General features: G+C 37.5%; 1 protein-coding gene across 1 annotated transcript in view; it reads right to left on the bottom strand.

Annotated features, from left to right (window-relative positions):
- Positions 1-971: 971 nt before the first annotated feature.
- LOC103257601 (microcephalin-like) overlaps positions 972-13,966 on the bottom strand; it is a 28,146-nt gene continuing 15,151 nt past the window's right edge. The window contains exons 4-8 of the mRNA XM_008055294.1: positions 13,402-13,489; positions 9,364-9,478; positions 8,615-8,758; positions 5,060-5,149; positions 972-2,137 (exon numbers count right to left, since the gene is read on the bottom strand). Coding sequence (XP_008053485.1) covers positions 1,392-2,137; positions 5,060-5,149; positions 8,615-8,758; positions 9,364-9,478; positions 13,402-13,489 — 1,183 coding nt within the window. The 3' untranslated portion in view covers positions 972-1,391. The remainder of the gene's footprint in view (positions 2,138-5,059; positions 5,150-8,614; positions 8,759-9,363; positions 9,479-13,401; positions 13,490-13,966) is intronic.

Raw genomic sequence — 13,966 nt, 5'->3', positions numbered from 1 at the left:
GCTCTGGCAATCCTTCCGCCTCAGCCTTCCAAGCACCTGGAACTTCAGGCGCGCACTACCATACCCGGCTAATTTTTTGATTTATTGTAGAGATGAGGGCCCGCTAAGTTGCCCAGGTGGGTCTCGAACCCGCGGGCTCAGACAATCCACTCACCTCGGCCTCCCAAAGCGCTGAGATTACAGGCTGAGCCACCAAGCCTGGCTGGTTTCCTCAATTTTGATTACTGGAACCTATTTATGCTTATAATCACAAGTGCAAAATGTGTTGTTGCTACTTTTGCCACAATCACAACAATTATATAATTATTATGCCATTACTGCATAATTTATCATTATATTTACAATTAAATTACAAATAGGAAATCAGTTGAAACGATGTGCTTAAAGCAAAGTAAGTCAAAGTCAAACAAGACCTGTTACAAATGAACTTCTTACCTAAGCAAAAGTATTTAGACAAGTAAAAATATTTTATCGTTAACATTGCTCAGTTTTTTAAGAAACAGGTGTTGAATAACATATTCCTAAATGTACTTTTTCATACTTTCTCTCTTGATAGCATCAATATTTTATGCTACCTGAAATTTTCTTTCTGAAATAAACAGTCTCACTATTAAGAACCCAGATTGCTAAAAATCCTTCATTAATATGCTTCTTTACACAATAAGCATGTACTGGAGACTATAATGAAACAAGGAAAAGGAGCCAGTTACTCATACTAGGTATTACTTATTCTTTTGATCTGTAAGAAGGAAAAGGCTTGGAGAAATGTATGCATAACAACAGATTTGACCAAGAAGCCTAGAAATTCCATAGGGTGGCAAGTCATCTATTCCTAAAGAATTTGTCACTGGAAAACATCACACACACACACTTCTTTAAATAGAAAAGCAGCAATAATTTAAATAAAAAGTGATAAATTTAAAATATGGACGCACTAATACATATTTATTTAACAAAGATACTTGAAAAAGGAAATTCACATACTTTCACTATTTCCTCTAGATCAATCTTCCTTTTCTTCTGTAGATATCTCCACATTATTATCATCTACAAAATTGAGTTTGTAATCACTTTGTGCTTCACTTTCAGAGGAGCTTGACATTTTGGAAACGGTACTTTACTTCTGTGTGCTTTTTACACCAGTCAATTATTTCATTTCTTCACTGCTTCCTTTCAAAGGCGTTAAATCACCAGGTGTTTGGGTTTTTTGGATGAGCAAAGTCCTCAGGGGTATGAGAAAAGCTGTTTGGATCTGCGCATGCATCTGCTCCCTGCTGAGGGCCAGCCTGTCCACAACACCCCAGAGCTGCTGTAGCAGCAGATGTTTCCGTCAAGTCATGAGATGCCAAGTGGTACTGCCTTCATCATTTGCAGTTTTCTGAGCACTGGACCTAGTTTTGGCTATCAGCTGAGTAATCTGGGTATTTTCCAATGCCAGAAAAGTCAGATAGTTCAAATGTGCTTGTTCTCTCCTTCTTAGAAAGACTTCTGTTGTTGAGCACAGCAAGGCATGATGACGGCTGAAGTTTAGAAGGAAGAGCCTCTGCATTCCTTTCCTTAATATTAGCAGGTGAAAAATAATCATCATATGAGGAGTCCTTACAATCAGGAGTCTTCATAGCATATCCAGATGTGAACTTCACGTTGTCTTCTGACTTAAACAGCTGTAACCTTGGCATGTTCGAGCGCCTGCTGTAACTCTTTTTCTTTACCTTTTCTTTTGGAGGAGAATGTAAGTTGTCTAGTGGTGTTCTTCTCTTTACTGAGGACCCCATGGGTCTTGAATGCATCAACAGGGGGCTTTTTGTTGAAGATAATGTAGGAGACAAACTATATTTCTCATCAAACATCTCCTTAGACATACCTTCCAGTTCCTTTTTGTCAGGGGTGAATACTTCACTTACAGTATCTCCTTGCCAATCTATTTCTTCTGTTGAAAGATTACTCATGGATTTCTGAGGACTTAATACACTGAGGTAACTGGACGATGCTGATGAAGGAATACTATTTGCTTTAGATACAGTTGAAGAAACACTTTCATTAATGGATCCTCCCAATTTCCTTTCCGGATTTCCATGTCCTGAATTTCCACAAAGATCATCAAAAGATGAGTATAAATCACCACCAAAGGATTCATCTGAAAAATATGAATAAAGAACTAACTTTTAAAAAATGGTTTAAATTCTTATATATTTCATTTTCAGTTGACTAATAAAATAATAATTTTTAAGCACAAATTTTTCCTTTTTTTGAGAAAGCAGGCTTTATTGAGAGGACAGAAAAGCTCCTGCAGTGGGAGGGGACCCAAAGGGGTTGCCCTAAGCATAGTTATTAGTTAAGAAGAGATTGACCCTATTTTGTTCATCTCATTTCCATTTAAGCATACCTTTTAGGGCAGTTTTTTAAACTAGGGAACCTGGGCTCTAATGAGTGCATGGAATGGGGTGGGGATGAAGGAGAGGGGTAGGAAACTTCTAAATATTTTACAGACGTTTCCATCTGTGTGTGCACATTTTTCCTGGAAAAGCATCCATAGCTTGTCACTAAATTCTCCAGGTGGTCCATACTCTTAAGCCTAACAACTATTGCTTTAAGGTCTAGGTCAAGTTCTAGTCTTCCACAAAACATTCCCCCAATGGATACAGCTCACCTTTACCTTCCCGTTTTGTGAAGGCCTTGTATTATATTTATATTCAAAAGTGAACCTTCTGGTAGACCTTATTGCTTTGACTTCCCATACAGCTTTTACATTCCTTGAGAGTAATGCTAAGCTGTTACCTGTCTCCAAAATTCTACACTCTTTCATGCCTCTGGCCTTATCTTTCCCCCACACTTTACTCTGGATAAATATGATTCATCCTTCAAAACCTACCTGGTTGTCAACATCCCTGTGACCCTCTGACACCCCTGGCCAGGTCTAGCTGGCAGTGAGCATTATGTGCACTCTGGTGATGTGTGTGTCTCCCTCCCTCACTATACTATCAGCTATTGGAGGAAAGATATTACTTTCTGTTCATTTTCTTTATTTACTTATTTATTATCAGAAAGCATGCAGTTTTTGAATTTCCTTAAAATAAAAAGCTAGGAAATTAAATGCCTGCTAATGAAATGTTACATTTCTTAGTTTTCCGCCACTCAGTTTTTTTCTTTTATTATTTATTTTAAAGATGTGTGGTATAATTCAGAGTTAGGTACATAAATTGTCATTGTTCAGGTAATGTGTGGGTATCCTTATTGATTATAAGCTCCCCTCTCCCCTGACAGTTTCCCACTACTGCCAATCCCTTTCTTATAGTATTATAATAATGTTCACGGTCCACATATGAGTGAGTACATATAGTACTCAGATCTTTGTTTCTGTGATAAATCATTGAGTACTCTTTTTTTTTAAAGTAGAACTTTAGTGATTCCAGTCAGAAAGTCACAACACGTTATGTTGCCTCCAGATTGTGTGGTTTCTTTACAATGGAGGCCCTCTACCAGCAAGCACTGAGCCCCTACTGTGGGAGCCAGCACTGGGCTAGAGGCCTCATATTTTTAAATGAACAGATACTCTTAGGGATTGAATGTCTACAAAGGATTTTAACTCTCCAAGAGTATCTGTTCATTTAAAGATATGAGGTCTCTAGTCCGGTACTGGCTCCCCTAGTAGGGACTCAGTGCTTGCTGGTAGAGGGCCTCCATCGTATAGAAATTACACAATCTGGAGTCAACATAAGTGTTGTGACTTTCTGACTGAAATCACTAAAGTTCTACTTTTAAAAAAGAAGAACACAGGTAATAACCGAGCCCTTCCCTCACTGCTGTGCTCCAGAAAGGGGTCGGGCAATTGGTAGGTAGTGCCGTGCCTGTGCCAAGTCAGAGCCTTGTGTGTCTTCAGGGCAGTATTTGAAAATATAGGTCAATTTCCACTTTAGCAGCTGAATGTTTATCACACTTTTCAAAAAGCCAATAAGCAGTGTGACATGTCATTAAGAGTGTAAATTGTGAAGTCAGACTGCCTAAGTTAGAAGCCTGGGTTTGCCAATCACAAAGTGCAGGCCTTGTACAAGCTGTTTGACTTCTGTGTCCTGGTTTTTTCACTGGCAAAATGGGAATGGTGATGGAACCTATCTCATACAACTAATGGGCGAATAAGATAAGATGTCTACAACACAGCAAATATGAAATCAGTGTTAGCTATTATTAACACTTGTTTCCAACTCATAAGAAATAAGTGTGTCAAGTATAAAATAAAAAGATGGAGATTATTTGAGATAAATGGGTAAATAATTCCAACACACACAGATGACACTGCAAGAATAAACAATGAAAGGAAGCTTTAGTTTAAACTCTTAATATCTTGGTGCTGTTTTGTGTGCTGTCACTATTGTGTCTTTCATAATAAGATATTCCATATCATTTCTAGCATTTTTAAATACAGGTCTTTTAGGGGTTACTGCCATTAATCTGGGCCCCATTGTGGGCTGGGTGAGAAAATTATTTAAAAAATGGATATAACCAAAGGAAAGATATAACCATTAAAAATCACCATCCCAAGTCAAATAAGGGTTCCCACATTTAAAAAATGTATGTGTATAACGTACAACCAATTTTATTAATTATTACCAATGAGCTTTCTGTTTCTCATTAGAAATGCCCTGTCTCCTAAATTTATTGATTATCTTCATATACTTCACTGTTCCTGTTCAATAACACATTTCACATATTCATTATACACCATGGGAAACAATTCTTTCTTAGTTTTGACTGTTCTCAGTTCTATATGGTTTAAACTGCGTATAGATTAGTCCATACTAGATCACAATAATTTTTTTTAAATGAGCAATCGTTTTGTAGCAAGAAGGCAAATGCCTAGGAGAAAACCCACAGGAATCAAAAAGGAAGATAAACTCACGTCTTAATTTTATTATAAAATCTACTTTCAGAAGGAAATTTATGAGTTCTAGTTTTAACTTAATTACTCTACTCATCAGAAATGGTCACATGAAATACTACAATAAGAAAATCATACTATCCTCAAAGTTTAACTATATCACAGCAAACAAAATAATTTTACCTGAATACAAAGTATCATGTGAAATGTTCAAAGATGCCTCACACAGAGAGCTACTTGGATTATCATGAGACTGTTCAATCTTTTGGGAAGCTGAAAACAAAATTAAAACATTTCATTAGGTAAAATTTCAATATTTTTTAGCAGACAAAGCCAACAGTAGTCCACCTATTAATTGTAGGTGATTCTATTACATTTATAGAATCAAAAAGAAGGGATCTTCCAAAGTCAATTTGCCTAAATCTAATCAGAAACTCAACAAAGCTAAATGAGTATTTTGTCTATTTTAGTATTCCTGCTTGATAATCATGGCATTTTTTTCAAAAATGCTCATAATAGTTACCTCTATAACTACAGTAATGGCTCTCAACCAGGGGTGATTTGGGATCCTAGCAGATAAGTGGTAATGTCTGCAGACACTTTTGGATATAGCAAGTGAGAGAGGGAGGGTGAGGAGTGTTACTGGTGTTAGTGCAGAAAGGCAGAGATGCAGATGAACACCTAACTATGCACAGGACATACCCACAACAAAGATTATCCAGCCCAAAATGTCACTGGTGCCGGTTTGACAAATCCTAGAGGTTTCAGTGAAAACATTTAGGATGTCAAAGATTTAACACATAAGGCCAAGGCTGGGCATGGTGACTCACGCCTGTAATCCCAGCACTTTGGGAGGCTGAGGCGAGAGGATTGCTTGAACCCAGGAGTCTGATACCTGCCTAAGCAACATAGTGAGACATCATCACTAAAAAATTAATTAAAAAATTTGCCGGGCATGGTGGCACACGTTTGTAGTACCAGCTGCTGGGGAAGCTGAGACAAAAGGATCACCTAAGCCCAGGAAGTTGAAGCTGCATTGAGCTGTGATCCTGCCATTGCATACCAGCTTGAGTAACAGAGACCCCCAACTCAAAAAATAAATAAATAAGGTCATAAACATTCTCTTTAAGCCAGCTGTGATGGCTCATACCTGTAATCCCAGCATTACTGGAGGCCAAGGTAGAAGGATTGCTTGAGCTTGGGAGTTTGAGACTAGCCTGGGCAACATAGCGAGACCTCATTGCTTCAAAAAAATAATAAAAATAAATAAACATTCTCTTCAAACGTTGTACACACAACAGACAAGAAACATACAACATGTCTGGGACGTATAACCAAAGATTTTTTAAGGAGATTGAAAATGATACTTTTTTGTGAAGATTTGAGCAAATCATTGTAAAAAGAGAAGAAACCAAAATATGAAAGGTAAACAGAGAGATAAAATTTTCAGTTGTCGAGTGTTAAACTGTATTGGATGCAGTGAAACAGTAGAATTAACACTTCAAAGTAATGGAAAAAATAAAGTTTAAGGCACATTCGTTTATATACAAAATTATATGCTGACACAATTTAGATGTCCATCTGGAACAGGGCTAGCTATCTACCTCAATATCCATTCTCACTTCCTCTCAACAAAAGAACTCTGATTTTATTAGTACAACAATGCAGCCTTATAAAGACTATATTTCAATCTTTCTTGCAACCAGGGGTGGCTATATACAACCACGTCCCAGCAAAGGGAGTTAGGCAAGAATACTGGATGGGATATCTGCTAAGGCTTTTAAAGGGAGCTGGCTCAGCTGGGAGGTACATACATCTTGGAAGAAAAGCCCAGCATCAAGGAAGGAAAAACAGAAAGATGCGAACCTAGCTTCTTAAAGACACCATGGAATGCCACTCTAGCCCTGACTGCCGACTTCTGTTTCTTTGTCATATGCGGCCACACTAACCTTAACTGATATAGGTGACTCTTTTATATTATATACAAATTTAAATTCAAGATAAATCAAATATCTAATCTTTAAAAAAAAATCTCTTACAGGCCAGGTGTGTGGTGGCTTATGCCTGTAATCCCAACACATTGGTAGGCTGAGGCAGCAGGATCACTTGAGCCTAGGAGCTTGAGACCAGCCTGGGCAACACAGCGAGACCTCATCGCAACAAAAAAAATTTAAAAGTTAGTCAGGTGTGGTGACATGTATCTGTAGTCCCAGCTACTTGGGAGGCTGATGTGGAAGAGTCACCTAAACCCAGGAAGTTGCGGCTGCGGTAAGCTGTGGTCATACCACTGCACTCCAGCCTGGGTGATAGAGTGAGACACCAACATACACACACACACACACACACACACACACAAATAGCTCTTATAAGTCATGAAGAAAAACATGACAGATGGACAAAGGACATAAAATTCAGAAAAGTAATAGTCAATAACATTAAATTTATAGTCAGTAATATGAAAAGACATTCAACCTCACTAATAATCAAAAGCAAATTAAACAAAGAAGTCTGGTTTCTCAATCATCAGATTGAAAAAGACTTAAAGGCTAGTACCATCCAGTCTTCCAAATATGAGGAAATTAGCATTCTTATACACAAATGGTAAAGGGCAAAATGATCCAAAGTTTTTGAGGGATAATCAGATTACATCTAGCAAAAAGTTGGGCATGGTGATGCACACCTGTAGTCCTAGCTACATGGGAAGCTGAGGCAGGAAGATGGCTTGAGCCCAAGTGTTCAAGTCCTGCCTAGCAAGATCCTGTATCTAAAAAATAAATAAATAAAAATTGCATTTGTGAATTAATATTATTGAAATACATGAAATGCCCAAAAATATAAGGATTTATGTAAATGCACATAGTAAAAAGTGGGGGAAGCCAGAAAGCCCTATGCTCATAAAAAGGAAAATGGTTTATAAAAAGTAAGAACAACCAAACTAAGTGGTTAAAAAAAGAATAAAAACATCACTATTTTTAATAAAGAAAAACTGAGAAAAAATATCTGCCAACAAATGATTCAATATCAAAATTGTAGAATATTTTGCAGCATTGTAAAAAAAAAAAAAAGAGGTCAATACATGTCTACTGAGCTGGAAAAAGCCTCCTGGATGATCTTAAGTAAAAAATAAAGTTGAAAATAATACATATGCCTTAATCCAATTTAGGTCAAAGAAACTGCACTTCCACATAGAAACCAAATCTGTAGATATGTGACATGCTGAAAAAGATTTGGAAAAACACATCAATTTAAACCAAAGTTTACTTCCAGGTAGAGGAGTAGAATTAGGTGAGAATAAAGTTGAGTTTTTAATATTAGCTACTTGGTTAAATGTTTTATTAAAATGTGCTCAATTACTCAAGCAACTTAAAATTTTAAACATAAAAGAAATAAAGAAAAACAAACTGATCAATTAGGTATATTAAAGCAAATTCCTTCAAAAGAGAGACACAATTTAGAAAAATAAAGAATAATTCCAAGGATATTAGAAATTACAAAGGAGATACAACAAATAGGATTTTAAACCTAAAAAATACTATATGCACAACATATGCTTGGAAAACCTTAACAATGCTTAAGATTTCCTGGAAAAATATGAACAAAGTCTGCCCTGAAATAGGTCAAAATTCGTTAGAATCAGGAAACATTAACTAAAATATCGAGGTAGAGAAAATAAAACTTGCCACCATAATTGATTTACTTATTTACATAATTTTCATTTTAAAAACTGTAATCACTTACAAGTAGGAGAAAGATCTTCCCGGTTCTCTTCCAACTCTTGCAATCTCATCTCTATCGTATTGTCGTGACTATCATCCACTTCACTTGTGGGACTATACACCAATGAACCATCAGGTTCAAATAAGAGAATAGGTGCATAATTTTCTAAAAATAAACAAAAAATCAACTTTGAGGTCAAAAAATGCCTTTGTACTTCAACAATCTGATTCCTTATAAGAAAGGCCCATGCTCACCCCCACAGTTTTCCTCTTCCTGTTCAACATCACTACCTCTTCCTGCTCATATTCTACTACTGCTGCCACCTCCCTGACCCATGATGCTACCACTACAGCTACTGGCTAACACCAGCTGAGCAGTTACCTGTCGCCAGGCTTTGTGCTAAGCACAATACATGCATTATTTCATCTAACCATCCCCCAAACACAAAACACAATGCATTAGATAACAGTATCCCCATCAAAGACAAAGAAATTGAGACACAGAAGTTAAATAACTTACCCAGAATCATTGAACTAGTGAAGCTATAAAACTAGAATGCGATTTCAATTTACAGTTCCTTAGGTTTCAGTTTACAGTTCCTTAGGTTTTTTTACCCCAGGTTTCAGAAACTGCCCTCATTAACCACTGTTCCCACCCTCAACAAACACTTGCAGATTCACACATGAACTTGAATGCCACTGGTCATCAGGCAAATTCAACAGAATGTATGAACACAATTGCAAAGGATCATATTATATTTCTTGACTTACTTAGACTTGCTTTTTGCCTTTGTAGTTCTCTGGCCATTTTCTCAAATTTCCTCTGACATCTTTTATCATTTTCTGGTGTTCTAAAAACAAAATCTTTGGGCTGCATACACTTACGCTGTGCAAAAAGGACACAGAAATGAATAATGCATTGTAATTGCTTAGGACAGAAAAAAAGCCCTTTCACATTTCACAGACATTTCTTATACCTTCTATAACATTAATGCTAAAAACTTAAAGAGGTATTTCTTGGGTTATATGTTAGCAATATTTATTTCTTTCTATGCAATTATAAAAAATGAACACATTTAAAAGACTGAATAAAGTGCTCTATATTATGTTTTCTGAGACATTTTCATGATCCCAGTATACTTAGTTTCCATGAAGGTTCTTAGCCAAACTAGTATTTTTCCATTTTTTGCTACTGTGACCACAAAACCAGTCCTATCTGGTTCAACTTCATGTAACAAAATGGTGAGTTGTTTTTCAATTGCCATGGACCTCCAGGTTACAAGTTGTGTTGCCTGAACACACCAAAATAAACCAAGAATGCAACAACGGGTGGAATCTAAGTACTTGAACCAAGGAACAGGGACCAAATAAGTGGACATCACATGGCATAATCCATGATCCAATCAGATGGAGGCCTGGCATCACCAGTCAGAATACACCTACTCACAGAGTCAATCAGATCATGCCTCATCTTCCTCTGCCTATAAAATCTTCCCTAGTCCCTGTCTTGAGAAGATAGATTTGAGCATTCCCTCCTGTCCCTTGTCAGTCAATTCGCAACAAAGCCTTTCTTTTCTCAAAAACCAGTGCCATGGTGTTGGCATCTACATGCATTGGGAAGCAAGCCCACAGCCAGCTGTGTAATGCTGTTCTCATATCCTTCCCCCCCCAACAAATCATGACATAGTAATAAAACACAAAAACAATTACTATGTTATAATGACCAAATAATAGAACCATTATCTAATCTTGTCTGTAAATCACAACAACTCCACTAAGCCAGTGAAACCAAAAAAATAACTACACATACAAACACATAGAACCTCAGGCTAATTTCCACAGGAAAGTCCTGGGTTAACTCTCTAGTCTTAGCATCTTCAGAGAGGGGGAAATGTCTCCTTTAAAACAGACCTCACATTCCCAGCTTTACCACTTCCTCTTCTTCACAACTACCCATTTACTTCCCATCTGTAGGTTAGCCATCACTACAAAATATAAAAACTGGACTTAGCCGGGCTTGGTGGCTCAGCCTGTAATCTCGCGCCTTTGGGAGGCTGAGGTGAGTGGATTGCCTGAGCCCGCGGGTTCGAGACCCGCCCGGGCAGCGAGACCTCATCTCTACAATAAATCAAAAAATCAGCCGGGCGTGGTAGCACATCCCTGTAATTCCGGCTACTTGGAAGGCTGAGGCGGAAGGATCGCCGGAGCACAGCAGGTCGAGGTTGCAGTGGCCGGGAACATAATAAATAAGTAAATTATATCATATGTGATAGCAACTGAACTTTATCTTACTGCCCCCATCATTGCAGCGTGTTAAGAAGTGGGACTCACACAACTGGCACAGGTAGGAAGGAACCACTGGTGCGAACAGGCGTGTCAGCGTGGGTCTCAAGGAGAAAGTAACATCTGCACAAAGCCATGGGGAGGTCTGAAAACAAGTCATGACGATGGATTGGCGGGGGGAGCATGTTCTAGCCAGAGGGAACAGCTAACGCTATGGCTCTATGACAGAAACACACTTGGAGTGTTTGAGGAGCACAAGCAGGCCGGTGGGCTGGCAGCACACAGGTGATGGGGAGAGAAGCAAGGAACCAGCTCAAGAACCCAAAATAAGACCCGGAATCATGTTCAGTTTGCAAGTGCATTCGGGAAAAGAGAGCCAAGGGAAGGTTTTTAGATGCAAGGAAAATTTAAAGTGGCAAAGTATATAAGCAGCCATTATTTATACTTCAGATTAGGAAAAATTTAAAAGATTTCATAATTCATATTAGGACATTGGAATTCGGATTTCCTAATTCATATTAGGAAATTAGAATAATTCAGATTAGGAAAAATTAAAAAGTTTTAATAATATCCAGCTCAAAGCGTTAAGAAATAGGTAGGCTTACACACTATTGAAAGAACTGTTAAAATAAAAATGTGCATGTATTCTAAGCAATTTCATTTCTAGATATCCAACTTGGAGAAATAAATTCAAATATGTTTCACAAGTAATGTACATAGCAAAAACTGTCAATTATCCAAAAGTACAGGAAAGACAAATTCAGCTAACATGAAATGATCAAAACCACACTGCTAGGTATGGAAGAAAAAGCAACCCATGAAATAATACATGTATGGTGGCAGTGCCTCCTTCCTGTAAAGCATGTATTTATGTGACCCTTCACATGTGGGTGTGACACGTACCAAATATATCACTTCCAGAAGGATACCTGCCAAATTGAAAACTCCCCTTTTTGAGGGAAAAGCAATAGCGATGCTAACTTTATCTGTGTTTAATAAGTGCTTTACAATGAAAATAAGCATGTTACTGATGTGTTTTACAATGAATACTTTATTTTAGCATGTCACAGACACTTAAGAGCCTCAGCTGAACCTTCTCACCTATAACCAGATGAGAAGGTCTGAAGGGGACTGAAGGAAGCTCATCCACACTGCACTGCCAAACTCTGGCTTGTCTGAGAGGAAGTAATGGAGATATAGCATTTACTATTTTCAGAAAACATGTAGACATCCGCAGCTCTTTTTCCTTTAATCTACAGGAAATGTGCAGTTCTCCCGTAATTCAGTTTGGAGGAAGTCATGAAATCCTCTCTCTAACAGAGACTCTCATGTAAAAACCAAGTGACTTTGATGTTTCATAGTAAGCTCCCTCAAATAAAGAAACCACAATTAAAACTTTTTTTTTTTTGAGTTGGAGTCTCACTTTGTCACCCTGACTGGATGGAGTGCAGTGGTCGCTCCCGGCCACCGCAGCCTCGACCTGCTGGCCTCCGGTGATCCTTCCGCCTCAGCCTTCCAAGTAGCTGGAACTACAGGCGTGCGCTACCACGCCCGGCTCATTTTTGATTTATTGTAGAGATGAGGTCTCGCCAAGTTGCCCAGGTGGGTCTCGAACCCGCGGGCTCAGGCAATCCACTCACCTCAGTCGCCCAAAGGCGCAGGATTACAGGCTGAGCCACAAAGCCCGGCTATTAAAACTTTTAAATACATAGAAAACATAAAAGGTTGTATTCAAATGTGAATTAGACCTCAAATGAAGCTGTGTTTGTAACTCTACCATGGGTCCTCCATACCCACGAGTTCTGGATCTGTGGGTTCAAGCAACCGCAATTGAAAATATTCAAAAGAAAAAAAATAACAACACAATGCAAAAACACAGTAAAAACCAATACAGTATAACAACTATTTACACAGCATTTACACTGTGTTATTAGATGCTATGAGTAATCTAGAGATGATTTAAATTATATGAGAGACTGTGTGTGGGTTATGTGTAAATGCTATCACCTTATACAAGAGACCTGACCATCTGTAAATGTTGGTATCTACAGGGTGATCCTGGAACCAATCCCCTGAGGATACTGAGGGATGACTATATTTGTAAAGCAGATTTTCTGTTAAAACATGCCTTTGCACACTTGGATATATCTGCTTCAGACTCAAATGAAAGCAGTGTCTGCAATTGAGATTTTCTGACTAAATAGAATGAAGGCATTTTACTACAGATATAACAAACTGATTTGGAAGTCATTACCAAAGCACCTAAAATGTTTTATGGTCTCTCGGCAACTTTTAGTTTTCCTGTGGCTAACCACACTTTCTTTTATTTCTTATAAATTCCATCCAAGCATTCATAGGATAAAATAATCTCCATAAATCGCTAAAACATGCTATATGAAAAGAACATCATCAGTAGCACACTTAAGACAACTTGAATATATTTCTAAAAGTTTTATTTTCTAGAAATAAAAAAAAGAATGAATAAATTCATAGTTGTCACTGCCTACAGTGAAATAATTTACTTACTCTTTTTTTAATTAGGTTTGGTAACTGTTCATTAGTATTAGTTGCAGGGAATAATGATTCATCAATATGTACTCCAGCTGTCTTGCACCTGTATGATTACAATAGAGTAGTCTAATGAGTATGTGTTACAATTATATATTCACATAGCATTATATCAGCACTTGAACCTGCAACTGAACACACCGATCCATAGGTCATTTTAATAGACATTTCTTTTTAAAATCAGTACATTTAATACCAAATACAAAAGTTAACATAAATTAAACTTTCCAAAACCATCTCTACATGGTGATTAAGTAAAAGAGTAGAAGCAAGGGGCAGGTTAACAAAAAAAAAACTACAATCTTTATTCAACAGTTTGAAGCACACTTCAAAATTATCAATGCATAACACTCATAAGTATATAAGCAGTTGCTATTAAGTGTATAATTTAAGAATAAACAGGTCATAAAATGGGTAATTTAAAGTTAAAACTGACCTAAAGAAATTGAGACCAGAGAACATACCTTTCCACCAAAATTGGACTGTCCTTTTCGTGTGTTTCTGTCGAGACACCATCATGAGC

This window comes from Carlito syrichta, unplaced genomic scaffold, assembly GCF_000164805.1.
Source record: "Carlito syrichta isolate Samal-C Ts95f unplaced genomic scaffold, Tarsius_syrichta-2.0.1 Scaffold80813, whole genome shotgun sequence".
NCBI classification, from domain to species: domain Eukaryota; kingdom Metazoa; phylum Chordata; class Mammalia; order Primates; family Tarsiidae; genus Carlito; species Carlito syrichta.
Note: the sequence above shows the minus strand (reverse complement) of the source record. Positions and strands in the feature narration are given on the sequence as shown.